Source organism: Pipistrellus kuhlii, unplaced genomic scaffold (assembly GCF_014108245.1).
Source record: "Pipistrellus kuhlii isolate mPipKuh1 unplaced genomic scaffold, mPipKuh1.p scaffold_m20_p_63, whole genome shotgun sequence".
Lineage (NCBI taxonomy): Eukaryota > Metazoa > Chordata > Mammalia > Chiroptera > Vespertilionidae > Pipistrellus > Pipistrellus kuhlii.
The window spans coordinates 397,229-411,184 of record NW_023425566.1 but is presented as its reverse complement, the minus strand read 5'-3'; the positions used below and the strand labels follow the sequence as shown (position 1 = coordinate 411,184).

Here is a 13,956-nt window from a genome sequence, read left to right as displayed (position 1 = left end):
CCTCATGTGTGACTCTTTATACTCCGGGTCCCATCGCTGTTCTCTTACCTCAACATAGGCCTGGAGCAGCATATTCAGTGACTGACTCTATCGATTGGAATTTCCTCTGCTTTCATTTCCCCAAAAATGTCATCTCTCCCAGCATCCTAGGTTCCCTCTGAATTCTTGTGCTTGCTCACCCCAGGCCCACTATGCAGTACAGCCTTCTGCCTTTCTCTTCTCTGCACAGAGTCTTCCTGATCCTGTCCTGCACACAGGTCCCCTTTGAGCCCTGCCTCCTGTTGCAACTGACATGATTCACACCCAGGCGTGGTGTCCTGGTGTTCTGCAAAGTAGTGGGAAGCTGTACTCCATGTCATCAACCTGCTGCCAGGTCCTGAGGGTGTGCAGGAGGACAGAGGACAAGTTATACATGGCACCCACCCATGTCTGTGTGGGAAAGACAGACGGCATTGTGTCATCATCCAGAAAAATGTGTATTTGTGTGCATGCATGTGAGTGTGCACATGCACTTGCGCGCATCTACAATATATGAGTGTAGATCTGAAACATGAGTCATGAGAGGAAAGTGTAGGGTACTGTTAGGGTACAGATGGGGTCTGACCTGATGGGGTTCAGGAGAAGGACGTTGGCCTGAGAGAATCAAATGGCAGGAGCTAGTCTATTAGAGGGAATGCATGTTCTAAGGCCTTAGGAAGGAAGTATGCCTGAAGGTTCCAGAACCATGGTGGAGGGAAGGCAGGGCCAGCTGTGTACTCTGCTGAGAAAGCTTGGTCTTCATCCTGAGAGTATTTGGGCTCACTCTGTGATTCCCCTTTGCCTTTTTCCTCTTCTAGGTTAGAAAGTCAAGCCAGGAAGTGCTCTTGATTCTTCTGGAGCAGGATCTGATTTTCCAGCACGATATTGAAAACAAAGTGTGTCCAATCCTGCTGGCGCTCTCTGCCCCAGACAGTGACGATGAATGCAAAGCCGAAGCCATGAACGTAAGTCTGTCTGGGGAACAACAGACCCATGCCTGGTGGCTGTCCGGTGGCTGGGCATGTGACTTGAAGTGTCCCATGTGTTCACTGTTGGCCAGCCCTATTCTCATAGACAAGGTAGCAGGTGGTTCGGCCTTGCTCAGAGAAAATTCACGGTTCAGATCTGAGTGTATTTGAAAGTGACTATGTCACCAATTACTTTAATAAGGCAAAGCATGGAATGTCAGTGATTTGGGCAGAAATGGGGCAGCTGGCTTCACTTTCTGCTGGGCAGGATGCTGAGATGGGTAGATGAATCCTTAAACCTGCTTGGATCATGGACCTGGTTTCCCAAAGTAAGGGACCTGCTGTGATATGGGAGATGATTTTTGGTGCTACCAGGACAATTAAATCCTAATAGGCATGTATGACTATTTTATTGATTAGGCAAGACTAAAGTGGGCATGTCACCAGGTAAGAAAGAGGCACTCTGAAGAATGCAGTTTGGGAAATACTGTGTTAAGTTTTTTTTTTTTTTTAAATCTTTATTCATATTATTACAACTGTTCCTCCCCCCCCCGCCCCAATAGCTCCCCTCCAACCAGTTCTCACCCCACCCACTGCCCCCCGCAATGTCCTCATCCATAGGTATATGATTTTTGTCCAGTCTCTTCCCGCACTCCCCTACATCCCTTCCCCCACCACTGAGCATTGTCAGTCCACTCTCTTTCTATGCCCCTGATTCTATTATATTCACCAGTTTATTCTGTTCATCAGATTTTTTATTCACTTGATTTTTAGATTCACTTGACATACATACTTGTTCATAATTTTTATCTTTACCTTCTTCTTTTTCCTCTTTTTATAGAATACCTTTCAGCATTTCATATAATACTGGTGAGGTGGAGATGAACTCTTTTAGCTTTTTCTTATCTGTGAAGCTCTTTACTGATGTTCAATTCTGAATGATAGTTTTTCTCGGTAGAGTAATCTTGGTTGTAAGTTCTTGCTACTCATCACTTTGAATATTTCTTGCCACTCCCATATGACCTGCATAGTTTCTGTTGAGAAATCAACTGACAATTGTATGGGTGCTTCCTTGTAGGTAACTAACTGTTTTTCTCTTGCTGCTTTTAAGATTCTCTCTTTGTCTTTGCTCTTGGAATTTTAATTATGATGTGTTTTGGTGTGGTCCTCTTTGGATTCCTTTTGTTTGGGGTTCTCTGTGCTTTCTGAACTTGTAAGTCTATTTCTTTCACCAGGTGGAGAATGTTTTTGGTCATTATTTCTTCAAATAGGTTTTCAGTGTCTTGTTCTCTCTCTTCTTCTGGCACACTCATAATTCTGATGTTGGTATACTTGAAGTTGTCCCAAAAGCTTCTTACACTATCTTTAACTTTTTGGATTCTTTTTTCTTTTGCTTTTCTGGTTGGATGTTTTTTGCTTCTTTGTATTTTGAATCTTTGACTTGATTCTTGCAATCCTCTAGTCTGCTGTTGGATCTCTGTATATTATTTTTTATTTCAGTAAGTGTATGCTTAATTTCTAGTTGGTCCTTTTTTATATCTTCAAGGGTCTTGTTAAATTTATCGGTCTTCTATAGAAAATTCTTGAGAAACCTTATAACTGTGGTTTTGAACTCAATATCCAGCCATTTGCTTTCCTCCATTTCTTTCATTTGTGACCTGTTTTTTTGTCTCCACATTTTGGCTGCTTCCCTGCGTTGATAGAATGGCTTTGTGTGCTAGGTGTCCTATGGGGCCCAGTGGCTCAGCCTCCCCTGTTACTTGAGATGGACACTCTTGGTGGACCCCTTTCTGGTCTGTGTGCATAGTCTTATTGTAGTTAAGTCTTGTTTGTTGTTGGTATCACTGGGAGGAATTGATCTCCAGGTCAATTAGCTGTGAGAATCATCTGTGTCTATGCTGGGAGAATTTCTGTGCTGGAGACACCCTTATGAGACAAGACTTACAAAAGCCTCTGTACTCAGCTTGGATGGGGTAGAGTCTCAGGGCTGAGCAGATAGCAATGGCTTCTTGTCAGCCCTGCATTAAGAGGCCCCCCCGGGCCTCAGTGTCCCGTGGTAATCGCTGTAATCACCTCTGAGAGAAAGCCGCCCCTGAGTTTCACCCGCTGCCAGACAGTCCAATTTCTCCCCAAATGAGTCTGGGTCCCCAGAGTCTCACCTGGAACTGGAGTTCAGAGTGGTTGGGAGCTTTTGTCTTCCTCCCGGTTGAGAAAGCCAGCTGCGTACTCATTTGCTTGTGTGTGTGCGCTGTACCTCTGCCTTTTGCAGCTCCTCTGAGTCTCAGTGTGCTTTTCTCTTTCCTCCTAGTTGTAGAATTTCCACTCAGCCAGTCTCCCTGTGGTTCTGGATGATGTCGTTTTGTCTTTTAGTTGTAGTTTTGAAATTGTTGTGTGAGGCAGCAGTTTAGGTGTTTACCTATGCTGCCATCTTGGTTTCTCCCCCTATGTTAAGTATTTGTGCTGATACCAGTTAAAGGCATACAAATAAAGGACTAGTCTAAACTAAATTTCTTCTGCTTTTAACAGTTAATTTTGTAGTGTTCTTGCGTTTGTAGGATTCTGTATGCATTGTGAAGTGATTGTCCAAAAGGGGCTTTCTGTTGGCTTCTGGAACCCTTGTTCAAACACAGACTATTAAACAGTCAATACCAGTGGTCATGGATTGGCTGAGACCAAGACTTCCCAAGGGAAGGTCACCCAAGGCCATCGTGTTTTCTTAGCTGCTGTCCCCACTGCTGCCCCTTGGCCACTGCAGGAGGTGCTGCCCAGCATGGCCTTTCTATTTGTGTCCTAGAAGTAAACAGCTCCAGCATTTTAGGAAACATCCTACCCAAGGTGGTAACGTCATAAGCCTCAGTTAGGAGAGCAGTAAGGTATAGGAGGCAGCTGTTTTCTTGTTTGTAACAGAATGACGTGAGAGAAAGGAATTCTTCTCTTTGTCCCAGTGTGGAAGCATTGTACACCGTGGAGCAAAAAAATTGTATTAGAGCATCAGAACATCTGGCAGTTATTCTTCATTTATGTAAAAGTTTTCCTCAACTCTGAGTTAGAGGTCTGGCTTTTTAAACTAATTTAATATTTTTGCATATCCCATATGTTTATAAGATGGATCAGGCTGAAGAATAATTGATTATTAAAATTCAAATTCTCCAGGGTTCCCTTATAAATTTCAAGTTTCTCTCTAAGAAATTAAATTTGTTGTGGGAAACGAACCTGGATAATACCATTAGTTGGAATATTTGGCAGTTGAGTAGTGAACTTTGCCAACTCAATCTTCTTTTTTGTTTGAAAGTTGGTTAGGCAAATTTCCAAGGTTACAACTGACAACCAAATATATTATCCCTAAAGACTGATAATACCATGAAAAATAAAATAATGCTAAAGGCATTTTTGCATGAGTTTTATTTTGTTTTGTTTCCAACCATTCCATTCTTGTCAGCAATATTGTTCTTTTTTTCCATGGTGAAAATATTTAGAAAATATAACAAACCTTCAAAAAGCTATCTCCACAAATCACTTGCAGAACAAATTAGTTCACATAAATTGTGTTTTTCATTCCAACTGAGTTGCTGATATCATTATTTGAATGCCTGAGTATTCAGATGTGGCTGCAGAGAACAAAAGTGGTCTTGAGCCCTTGGCAGGCCAGGCACATCTGTGATTTGAGTATTTTGGCGGGGGGGAGGGGAAGGGCGGCGGGGGCGGGCTGCACTTTGTTCCCCATGCCACCCTGATGTAAGGTGGTCTGGGTCTTGTCTGGCCCATGCCTGCTTTGGTCACATTCAGAAGCTGTTGTGTCTTCCTTTCCTGGAGCCCCGAGGTCCAGGAGTCTTGGAGAGGGGCTCACTCCTCGGACACCCAGAGTTGTGGAGCACATTTGGCACTCTTTCTTTTGAGCTAGAAAAGTGTGTTCAGTCTTTGGACATTTGGATGGAGAATATATTTCATTCTTCCAGGAAAAGAAGACCATGTGTGATTCACAGAGCCCCCAAGGTGGACAGGGTTCTCAGTTAGCTGCTCTGTGAGTACAAAGCCAAACACTGGGCACTGAGGTGTGCTTGTGAAGAGGTGACGTGTGGGAGGAGAAGCAAATGGGACTGCTCTGATGCCTTATGTTTTAGGGCTCTCTTTGCACCATATGGCGTGAGTGATGCTGTGTCCATGTACATAAACACACTCTCAGGGCAGTGCTGTTTTACAGGAAGTGCTGTTTGCTCCCAGGAAATGTCAGGCCTCCATAGACAGGTGTGCTTCTGTCCATTAGACTTTTCATTCTCATTGGAAATTGCACTCTGGATTCTGATGCCAGCAACCTCAGTGCATATGTGATTAGGAAAATCGGAGCAGCCAACTAGATGCCTCCTGGGCATTCTTGAGTTGTGCAGAACAAATGGCATGTTTCTTACATCTTGGCTTCTCGCACATGCATGCATTTTTGTCTTGTGAAGTCTTTTTAGCTTTATCAGAACATGGTTGTGATGCCCCCCTTTAAATGTTTGGAAGGCTTGCTTCATATCTGTCTTCTCCCATCCAGCAGCTGAATTGTGAACTTTCTTTGTTTATTTCCCCTTCCAAATGGTGAACTTCTTAAACACAGGTGTCTTTCCACCATCAGCACCCAGCACAATGCTGGGCCCAGAGTCTAAACTAAGTAAATTAAAAAAAATTGATTTCAGAGAAGAAGGGAGAGGAAGAAATCGAAAGGTCAATGATGAGAGAGAAACATTGATTGGCTGCCTCCTGCTCGCCCCACACTAGGGATCGAGCCCGAAACCAGGCATGTGCCCTGACCGGATATTGCACCTTGGTTCAGAGGTTGACATTCAACCACTGAGCCACACCAGCCAGGCAGTAAATGTTTTTAAATGAATGGATCGGTATAAACTGGAAGCACTGTATCCTGTAATTACATCTAGACCGCACAAACAGGCCACCAGAGACCAATTATAATTCCTCGTGCTTGCAAGAAGGCCATTAGCATTCTGAGATTATAACTAATTGTCAGAAGCCTATTTTTCTCTCCCAACACGTTTTCACATTAAAGCTTCCTCATTTTTTGTCATCATTCCTATTTTTAAGCTCATTTTTATTTGCGCATTTACTTAAAAAGAATGTTGTGGGTATGTGCTGTAAAGAATAGTTGGCTCCAAGCAACTAAGTAAAGATCGTCATTCCATACAAGTGGTTCCCAAGGCCACAGGACTATCATTTCTGGTCACTCATTGTGCTGACTTTTAATGATTCAGGATTGGCTTTGTACAGGTAGTAATAGGTCATGTGGGCGGGGTAGGTGGGCAGGGTGGAGAGACATACTGGGCTCCCTTTAGTTCCCTGTTACCCTGGATACAGAAGTCTGGTGTTCGGCAGCTCTGCCTTGCATCAGATGAGACATGTGTCCTCTGGTTTGGAAAGTCACAATCTTTTCCTCATTTGTGTTGTGGGGACAGTTCCCCCTTCTCCACCTTCCCCTCTTGTCTGCTGGGTGCAGATTCCAGTGGGCTGCCAATCCAGGGGGCTGGCAAGCGTGGACAGAAAGTCCTCCACCCCCTGCCCTGCTTCCTCCCTTCTTCCCTTCATTTCCTTCCTTCTTCCCCTTCTTGTGGGCCTTGGGGGAATGGAAGATTTCTTAAAAGTTTTTTGTTTTCAAACTGGTAGAAAAGTTGCCAGAATGAACTCCTGTATACCAATTATCCACCTTTTCCATGGTTTATGTTTAGCGCCATTTGTTTTCTCTCTCTCTTTACACACATACACCCACAATACACACGGGTAGATGCATCCTTACACAGGTGTATATATTTTTCCGAGCCATTTGAGAGTAAATTGGAGACATTGTACCCCTTTCCTCCTAAATACTTCAGTGCATACTCCTAAAAACAAGAGCATTCTCTCTTTTACAACCATAGTGCATTGATCAAAATCAAGACAGTTCATGTTAAGATGTCATTTGTCCAGGATCCAGTGCAGGATCCCACAGTGCACTGAATTGTTGAGTTTCTTTGGTCTCCTTTAATCCGGAACATAATTCCATATAATGTTAACCAGTTGGGAGAGTACAGGCCAGTTATATGGTAGAATATCTCCCAATTTGAGTTTGTCTGATGTTTCTTCATGAGTAGATCCAGGGTCTGCCTTTCTGGCAGGATATCATGGAAGCGATGTGTACTCATGTGTAACATCAGGAGGCCCAAAACTTCCATTTGTCCCGATTTTGATTATATTAACTCTGATGACTTAGTAGATAGAGGTGGTGTCTGCCAAGTTTCTCCCATGTACTACTTTGCACTCTAGAAATAATGAGAGTTACTTTGAAGCTATGTAAGTATGCTTTTCATCAACCCTCACCCCCTAGTACTAGCACCCAGCAATGGTTCTAGTTGACATTCTATTGTGAAGAGTGTTCCCTTCTCCATTATTTGCTAACATTTTTTTTGAGGATTTTCACATCTATATTCAAGAGGACTATTGTAGGCAATTTTCTTTTTCTATTATGTTTTGTCGGGTTTAGAATCAGGGTTATTTTGGCCTCAAAAATTGAGTTGGGAAGTATTTCTGTTCTCCTATTTCCTGAAAGATATTGTTTAAGATTGGTGTTGTTTTCCCCTTAAATATTTGTTAGAATTCATGGGTAAAACCTTTGTGAGATGGTTTTGATAATAGACTCAGTTCTTTATGTGGGGCTGTTGAGATTTGTTATTACATTCGTGTCATTGTGAAAGTTGTATATTTTAGGGAATTTAATTTTATTTAAGTTGTTAAGTTTATTGGGGTAAAGTTATTTACAATATTTCCTTATCTCTCTAATGCCTGCAAGATCTGTAGTGTTATTCCTTTCATTTATGATATTGATAATTTGTGTTTTCTTTCAATTTTTTTTTCTTGATCATCTTGCTCTAGGGGCTTATCAATTTTATTAATATTCTCAAAGAACCAGTTTTTGGCTTTGTCATTTTCTTTATTGGTTATTTTCTTTTTAATTGATTTCTGCTATTTATTATTTCCTTTCTTCTAATTACATGAGTTCAATTTGTCATCATTTTTCTAGCTTCCTAAGGAGGATACAGTAATTTTAAGTCTACCTTTTCCATTTAAAGCTACACATTAAATGTTTTTATTTTTATGGTATACTGACCTTTTAATTAAGGGATGCTTTTGAAAAATCTCTGATAGTAATCAGTATCTTGTAGTCTACTGTGATATTACTATCACCACTCCATCATTCTTAGGCTTACTATTTGTCATTGTACGTTTATATTCTTTTTTGCTCCCAACCTGAAATGTTTTACATTTAAAGTGTTCCTGCTTTCATTAGCATATATTTGGAGCTTGTTTTTATATCTAGTTTGACAGTTTCTGTCTTTTAATTGCAGTGTTTAGCCCACTTATGTTTAATGTAATTATTCATTATATTTGGATTTAATTTTGCCATTTTGTTATTTCCCCCCCCATTTATCTCATCTATTTTTGTCCCTCTGTTAATTCTTTCCTGTCTTCTTTTGGAGTAGAGTATCTTTTTAGTACTGTGTTTTAATTTCTCTATTGGAGATTTTTTTAAAAATATAGTACATTGTAATAATTTAGTTCCAGCCACTTTCTTTCCTCTCTGTGCTATTTTTCTTTTTCATGTATACTATAACATATATATTACATTATGAACCTGATAGCATGGTATTATAATTTCTGATTTAAACAATTATATCTTTTGAAGAAATTACAAAAAGAGAAAAATGTATAGCCTTTTATCCTCACATTTTTATCATTTTGGGGGGCTCTTTCTTCCTTTTTTGGACCTGAGTTTCCATCTGGTGTTATTTCCCTTCAGCTTAAAGAACTTCCTAGAGTACTTTTTTAAGGTTGTTAGACTGATGATAATAAATCTTTGTTTTTACCAGAAAATACTTAATTTTGCCTTCATTTTTGAACAATAGTTGTACTGGATATAGAATTCTGGGCTAATAGGTGTGTTTTTTTCTTGCAGTACTTTACAGATATTCTGTTGTTTTCTAGGGAAGTCAGCTCTCATCCACATTGTCTCCTACATATAAAGTGTCCTTTTTCTCTGGTTGCTCTTGAGATTTCTCTCTCTCTCTCTCTCTCTCTCTCTCTCTCTCTATCTCTATCTCTATCTCTATCTCTATCTCTATCTCTATCTCTATCTCTCTATCTTTCTATCTCTCTATCTCTTTATCTCTTTATCTCTCTCTCTTGTTTGCAAAGAGAATGCTTATCCTATTTTGTGTTTATTGAACTCCTTGAATGTGTTCATTGATGCCTTCACCTAATTTGGGACGTTTTTGATTATTGTTTTTTCAAGTACATTTTTCTGTGCCTTTTTTTGTTGTTGTCCTTTCAGTTTGGGGCTTAAATTACACAAAGTTGGGGTGCTTGCTATCAGCCCACAGGTCTCTGTGGGTCTCTTTTCTCTCTCCTGTCATTTTTCTCTCTGATGTTCAGATTTCATCATCTTTATCAACCTATCTTTAAGTTAGTGAATCTTTTTTTTCATCTGCAGGTTTTTTTTTTTATTTCAGTTGTTGTGCTTCCCAGCTCTAGAATTTCCATTTTGACCTTTCTTATAGTTTCTAATTCTCTGTGATACAGAGATTCCTTATATTTTCTTCCTTGGGCATGTGTATTTCTTTTATGCGTTAAACATATTTATAATAGTAGTTCCTTTTAAATCCTTACCTGGTGGTTAAAACACTTGAATCATCTTGATGTTGATAAGGTAAAATTCCCATTAAGTGCTTTAAAAAAGTTATGTATCATTTTTTGCTGTCAATACACAGGTAGTTATTTTTAATTGAACACTAAACAGTATACATGTTATACTACAGAGGCTCTGGATTCCGCTTTATTTCTCCAAGGTGGTTTTTATGTAGTGGGCAGTTATCTTGTCTGATCTCAAACTCCCAGCTGTCTCCTTTGAGCAGCACTAAACTCTCTGTTCAGTTTGCTCAGTTTCTTGCTGCTGCTTTTTTGCTGGTTCCTCTGGGAACTAAATGTGTCGTTTAGTAGTCAGCCAAAGAACTTGCTTGCACATCTTTCCCGTTGCAGTTCACCTTTAAATGGTAGCCTCCCCTCCATTTTCTGCCTTTTGGTTGCTCTCCAATGGTTGTTTTTTTATGTGTTTCTTTATGATTCTGTAATTGTTATCTGCAAGAGTTTTATGTCTGACCAACCTACTGTGTTATTACCAGAGTCTTGATTTTTTTTTCTAGTTTTCATTTCTTTGATTAATTTTCCTATCTTTTCATTCATTATGGCCCTGTTTTCATTTTAGTCCTTGTGTGTTTTTACAATAGCTGTTTTAAAGTCCTTTTCATTTCAGCTCGTTCTAAAATCTGGTCCTTGTTGGGTTTGTTTCTACTAACTGATATCTATCTTGAATATGGGTCACATTTCCCCATTTCTTCTCATGTAGTATGTTCTTGATGAGACATTGTAGAAATCTGGGTTTTGTTATTTTTCTCTGAAGAATGTTAACTTTATTTTAGCAAACAGTTTAGATTCTGTTTCCCCTGCAGCTATCACCAGCTGAAACTACTTTGTTCCTTTTGCCTTCAGGCTACTGCTTTTCTTTGTGAATCTGACCATCTCCCCTGTGCCTGCACAGATTAGAGTAGGATTTAATCACAGATTTGGGGGGCTTTCCCTTTCTTAGTTCTCTCATTCCTTCTTCCCAGGATCTCTAACCTCATGTGTCAGCTGCTTTGGCAACCTCAGTCTCTGACTTCTTAAACCAGTTATACTATAGCTTTTGCTTGAGGTCCAGTTACTCTGCATTGCCACGCAGAATGAGAATGCCCAGGCAAAAAAATCACCAGCAATGCAGTTTACCCAGTTTAGTTCCCTTCTCTCAGGGTCTGCTCTCCTTTGTTTCCATCAACATCTGATCCCTCTCCAATGCCTAAGGTCACTTTTTGTACTGTGTCCAGCTCCTTCTACATGTCCCCCCTCCCCACTCTTTGGTTTTGGTCACATTACTTAACCTCTTTGAGTGTTAATTTCCTCATTTGGAAAAATGAGGATAAGTAATACCTGTCATAGGGTTTGGGGAAGGTAAAACGAGTTATTGCACATAAATTGTTCACTTTTGTGTTGGGAACACACTGGATCCCTCTTATGATAACCCTTGAGCTTCAGACAAATACTTATCTGAGTAAATCTTGAAAGATATTTGGCCTTTTATTAATCAGAGAACGTGACGGAACTCAAAAGAAGGTGTTTTCTATTTTTACTTCTTGAGTATTTTGGTAATATTTTGAATATTAGCTTTTGGAACCTAAGAATTGATGTGCAACACATAAGCTTTGGTATTTCAAGTGACTGATTTTCTTCCTTCTTATAGATCATCTGCAAACTGGCTTCAGTGCTGAGGAAGAGCACAGTGGAACGCCTGCTGCTCCCTCGATTCTGTGAATTATGTGGTGATGGGAAGCTCTTTCAAGTTCGGAAGGTGAGCACATATCGTTTCAAAACTTGAAAAATTCAAAACGTTAAAAAATTCAAAATCCATGCCCGTAAAGTTTCTGAACTTCCTCAGAAGACAAGGTCTGGAAGGAAAATATGGCCAGTGTGAACTGTGTGAGGAAAACATCTAACAGCATTGCCAGTTTTTACTGCAAGTAGGGAATGCAGAGCGCTCTGGGGGTGAGATTGTGTCTGAGTATGCCTGTTGTTCGCCTCTTCTCAGGAGCCAGGGGACCTTGCTGACTGTGACTCAATGCCTGTGCCTAGATGAGCAGAGCCTTTTATTTTCTTGGGTGACTTGCCCTACTTCCAACTCCTATCCTACCCCGCCCTCTTCCCTTTTCATTGCTTGCCACTTGGTTGTCAAATCCTTCCTTTTGAAGGCCAATGCTACCCTCCCTGAACAGCCTCATCTTCCCTCTGGTCTCTCCTCATGACTCATCAACAAGAAGTCGTCTCATTTGGTCTCATTTACCATGCGGAAGATATGAAGGGTCTCTTTTGCTCTCTCCTAACCAAATACATTATGTATTGAGATCAATTAGGAGCCAGAAAGTGCTAGAATTTGGTACTCTATCGTAAATCTTCAGTTTCCAATGCATCGGAGGCACCTGGGTGGTGCTGTGTGGGCGATGGGCTTAGTGAGTGCTTGTTAGCTGCCTCACTAGAGGAGTAATTGTTCTCAAGGTCCCTGCTTGTTAGTCTGCGCAGTTTGTTAAAACAAAAAAAGATGGGAGTAATGGGTATGCCTTTTGCCTTTTTTAAGGTATGTGCTACAAATTTTGGTGATATTTGTCACGCCGTTGGACAAGAAGCCACTGAGAAATTTTTGGTACGTGAAGTTTTGCCAATTGTAATTGCTGATGCACTTGTTAAGGCACCTTTAAAATCCATCGTAGTTTTGTGTCTGTGAGTCTTTTTCTTTGGAACTGCAGCTTAATTTTGCATTCATCAATTTCAAATTTCTTGACTTCTGAAGCTAATGTTTTTCATAAGAACGAGGCAGCTAGTCTGTGGAACAGAGTAGAAGCACTCCTGTCCTCCTTCCTGTGGGCCTCTTCTGTTCTTCCTCCCTGCTCTTTCTAGAATATCGCTATACTACCTCACTCCTAGGCTTCCAAACCCAGGGGACTGTTTCTTGTAACATTCAGACCCTTCTTGGCCTCTCAGGTCCCTTTACAAGTAGCTTTCCTGCCTTCCCTCCAGTCACCTTCCTCAGATCTGAACATTGCTCCAGCCTGGATGCGGCTTCCCCGGGCTATGAATCTGAGTCATGGGGAGGTTGGAAGGGGGTGGGCCCAGAGGTTCATGTTGTTTATAAATTCCCTCACTGTTCTGAGACACAGTGGGGTAAAGCGCCACTTCATGAGCCAGCCAGTGACTCTTCTGCTTGTTACTGCCCCTCTTCGAGCATTGTTCCTACCTGGTGGGACCCTGCTCCCACAGCAGATGGCAGACCCACCTTGAATATGCATATGTCTCAGTCATGTCCTTTCTGGCTTAGACTCACCCTGTTCCCCCCCTGTCAGAGAGAGGTCATTCCTCCCTTTTCAGCACCCCCAGGACAGTCAGTTCAGAGGACATGTGTGTCCCTCCACACCCATTCTGGTCTGGCTGATTCCGGATCTTTACCCTATCACATTCGCCCTTCTTGCCTCCAGGTGCCTGCCTAGGCCCTGGCTCCTGGAGAACGCTGCTCAGCACATGCTTGCCTCTGTGTTTGACAGGATGTACTACCTAAAGGTTGGAATTTTACCTCAGAAAGTATAATCTTTAAATTGTCTTGTAAATTTAAGTGCAGAAGCTCATTTTATTTTATTTGATGTATAAGCCATGTCTCCCTGGCCAGTGTGGCACAGTTGGTTGAGTGTCATCCAATACATTCAATTCCCTGGGAGATCAGGACACAGTCCCAGGTTGTGGGTTTGGTCTTTGGTTGGGGTATGTATGGAAGGCAACGAATCAGTGTTTCTCACATCAATGCTTCTCTCGCTGTCCCTCTCCCTTCCTCTCTCTCTAAAATAAATAACAACACATGTTAAAAAAAGTATAAGCCATGTCAACAAAGTTCTGATCCCAAAATAATTCTTAGTGGGCTATTGCTTTGAGTATACAGGGAGTGTTACCCTCTACTTAATGTGTCTGAGTGAAGCATCATACTCATCTTTCTATAGGCGGATATTTCTGTGCTCGCTTATGCCCATTTGTAGAGCTTTTTGCTGATTATTTTATGTTAAGATATTAAAAACAAATCATATTTTTAGACAAGATCGGCACGATCAGGATGGTATGGCTGTAGACCAAAGCTTTATTTTTAAAGGCAAAATTTTAAAAGAGGATATAATCATGACCTTCAAACATATATAAAATGAAGATATGTCAGTGGTTTTATTAAACTTACTTATTGATGAGGGAACCAGTTACAGATGCTACACATGGTTTCATGGAGAAGTTAAAGTGCTATATGTGGCCAGACCCTGGAACCCTGATGTGACTG

The 13,956-nt window shown here is 41.0% G+C and overlaps 1 protein-coding gene across 16 annotated transcripts in view; it reads left to right on the top strand.

The window, feature by feature from the left end:
* The window catches only part of LOC118708759 (serine/threonine-protein phosphatase 4 regulatory subunit 1-like), an 82,225-nt gene that overhangs the window by 48,155 nt on the left and 20,114 nt on the right, over nucleotides 1-13,956 (top strand). For 13 of the 16 annotated variants that reach the window (XR_004984716.2, XR_004984715.2, XR_004984717.2 and 10 more), the window contains 3 exons: nucleotides 837-983; nucleotides 11,338-11,445; nucleotides 12,226-12,291. Coding sequence is in view for 12 of the 16 variants with exons in the window: in XM_045575059.1 (XP_045431015.1) it covers nucleotides 837-983; nucleotides 11,338-11,445; nucleotides 12,226-12,291 (321 nt within the window). In the remaining 4 variants the exon portion in view is untranslated. The remainder of the gene's footprint in view (nucleotides 1-836; nucleotides 984-11,337; nucleotides 11,446-12,225; nucleotides 12,292-13,956) is intronic. The other 3 variants (XM_036420200.2, XM_036420198.2, XM_036420201.2) reach the window with 3 other exon arrangements.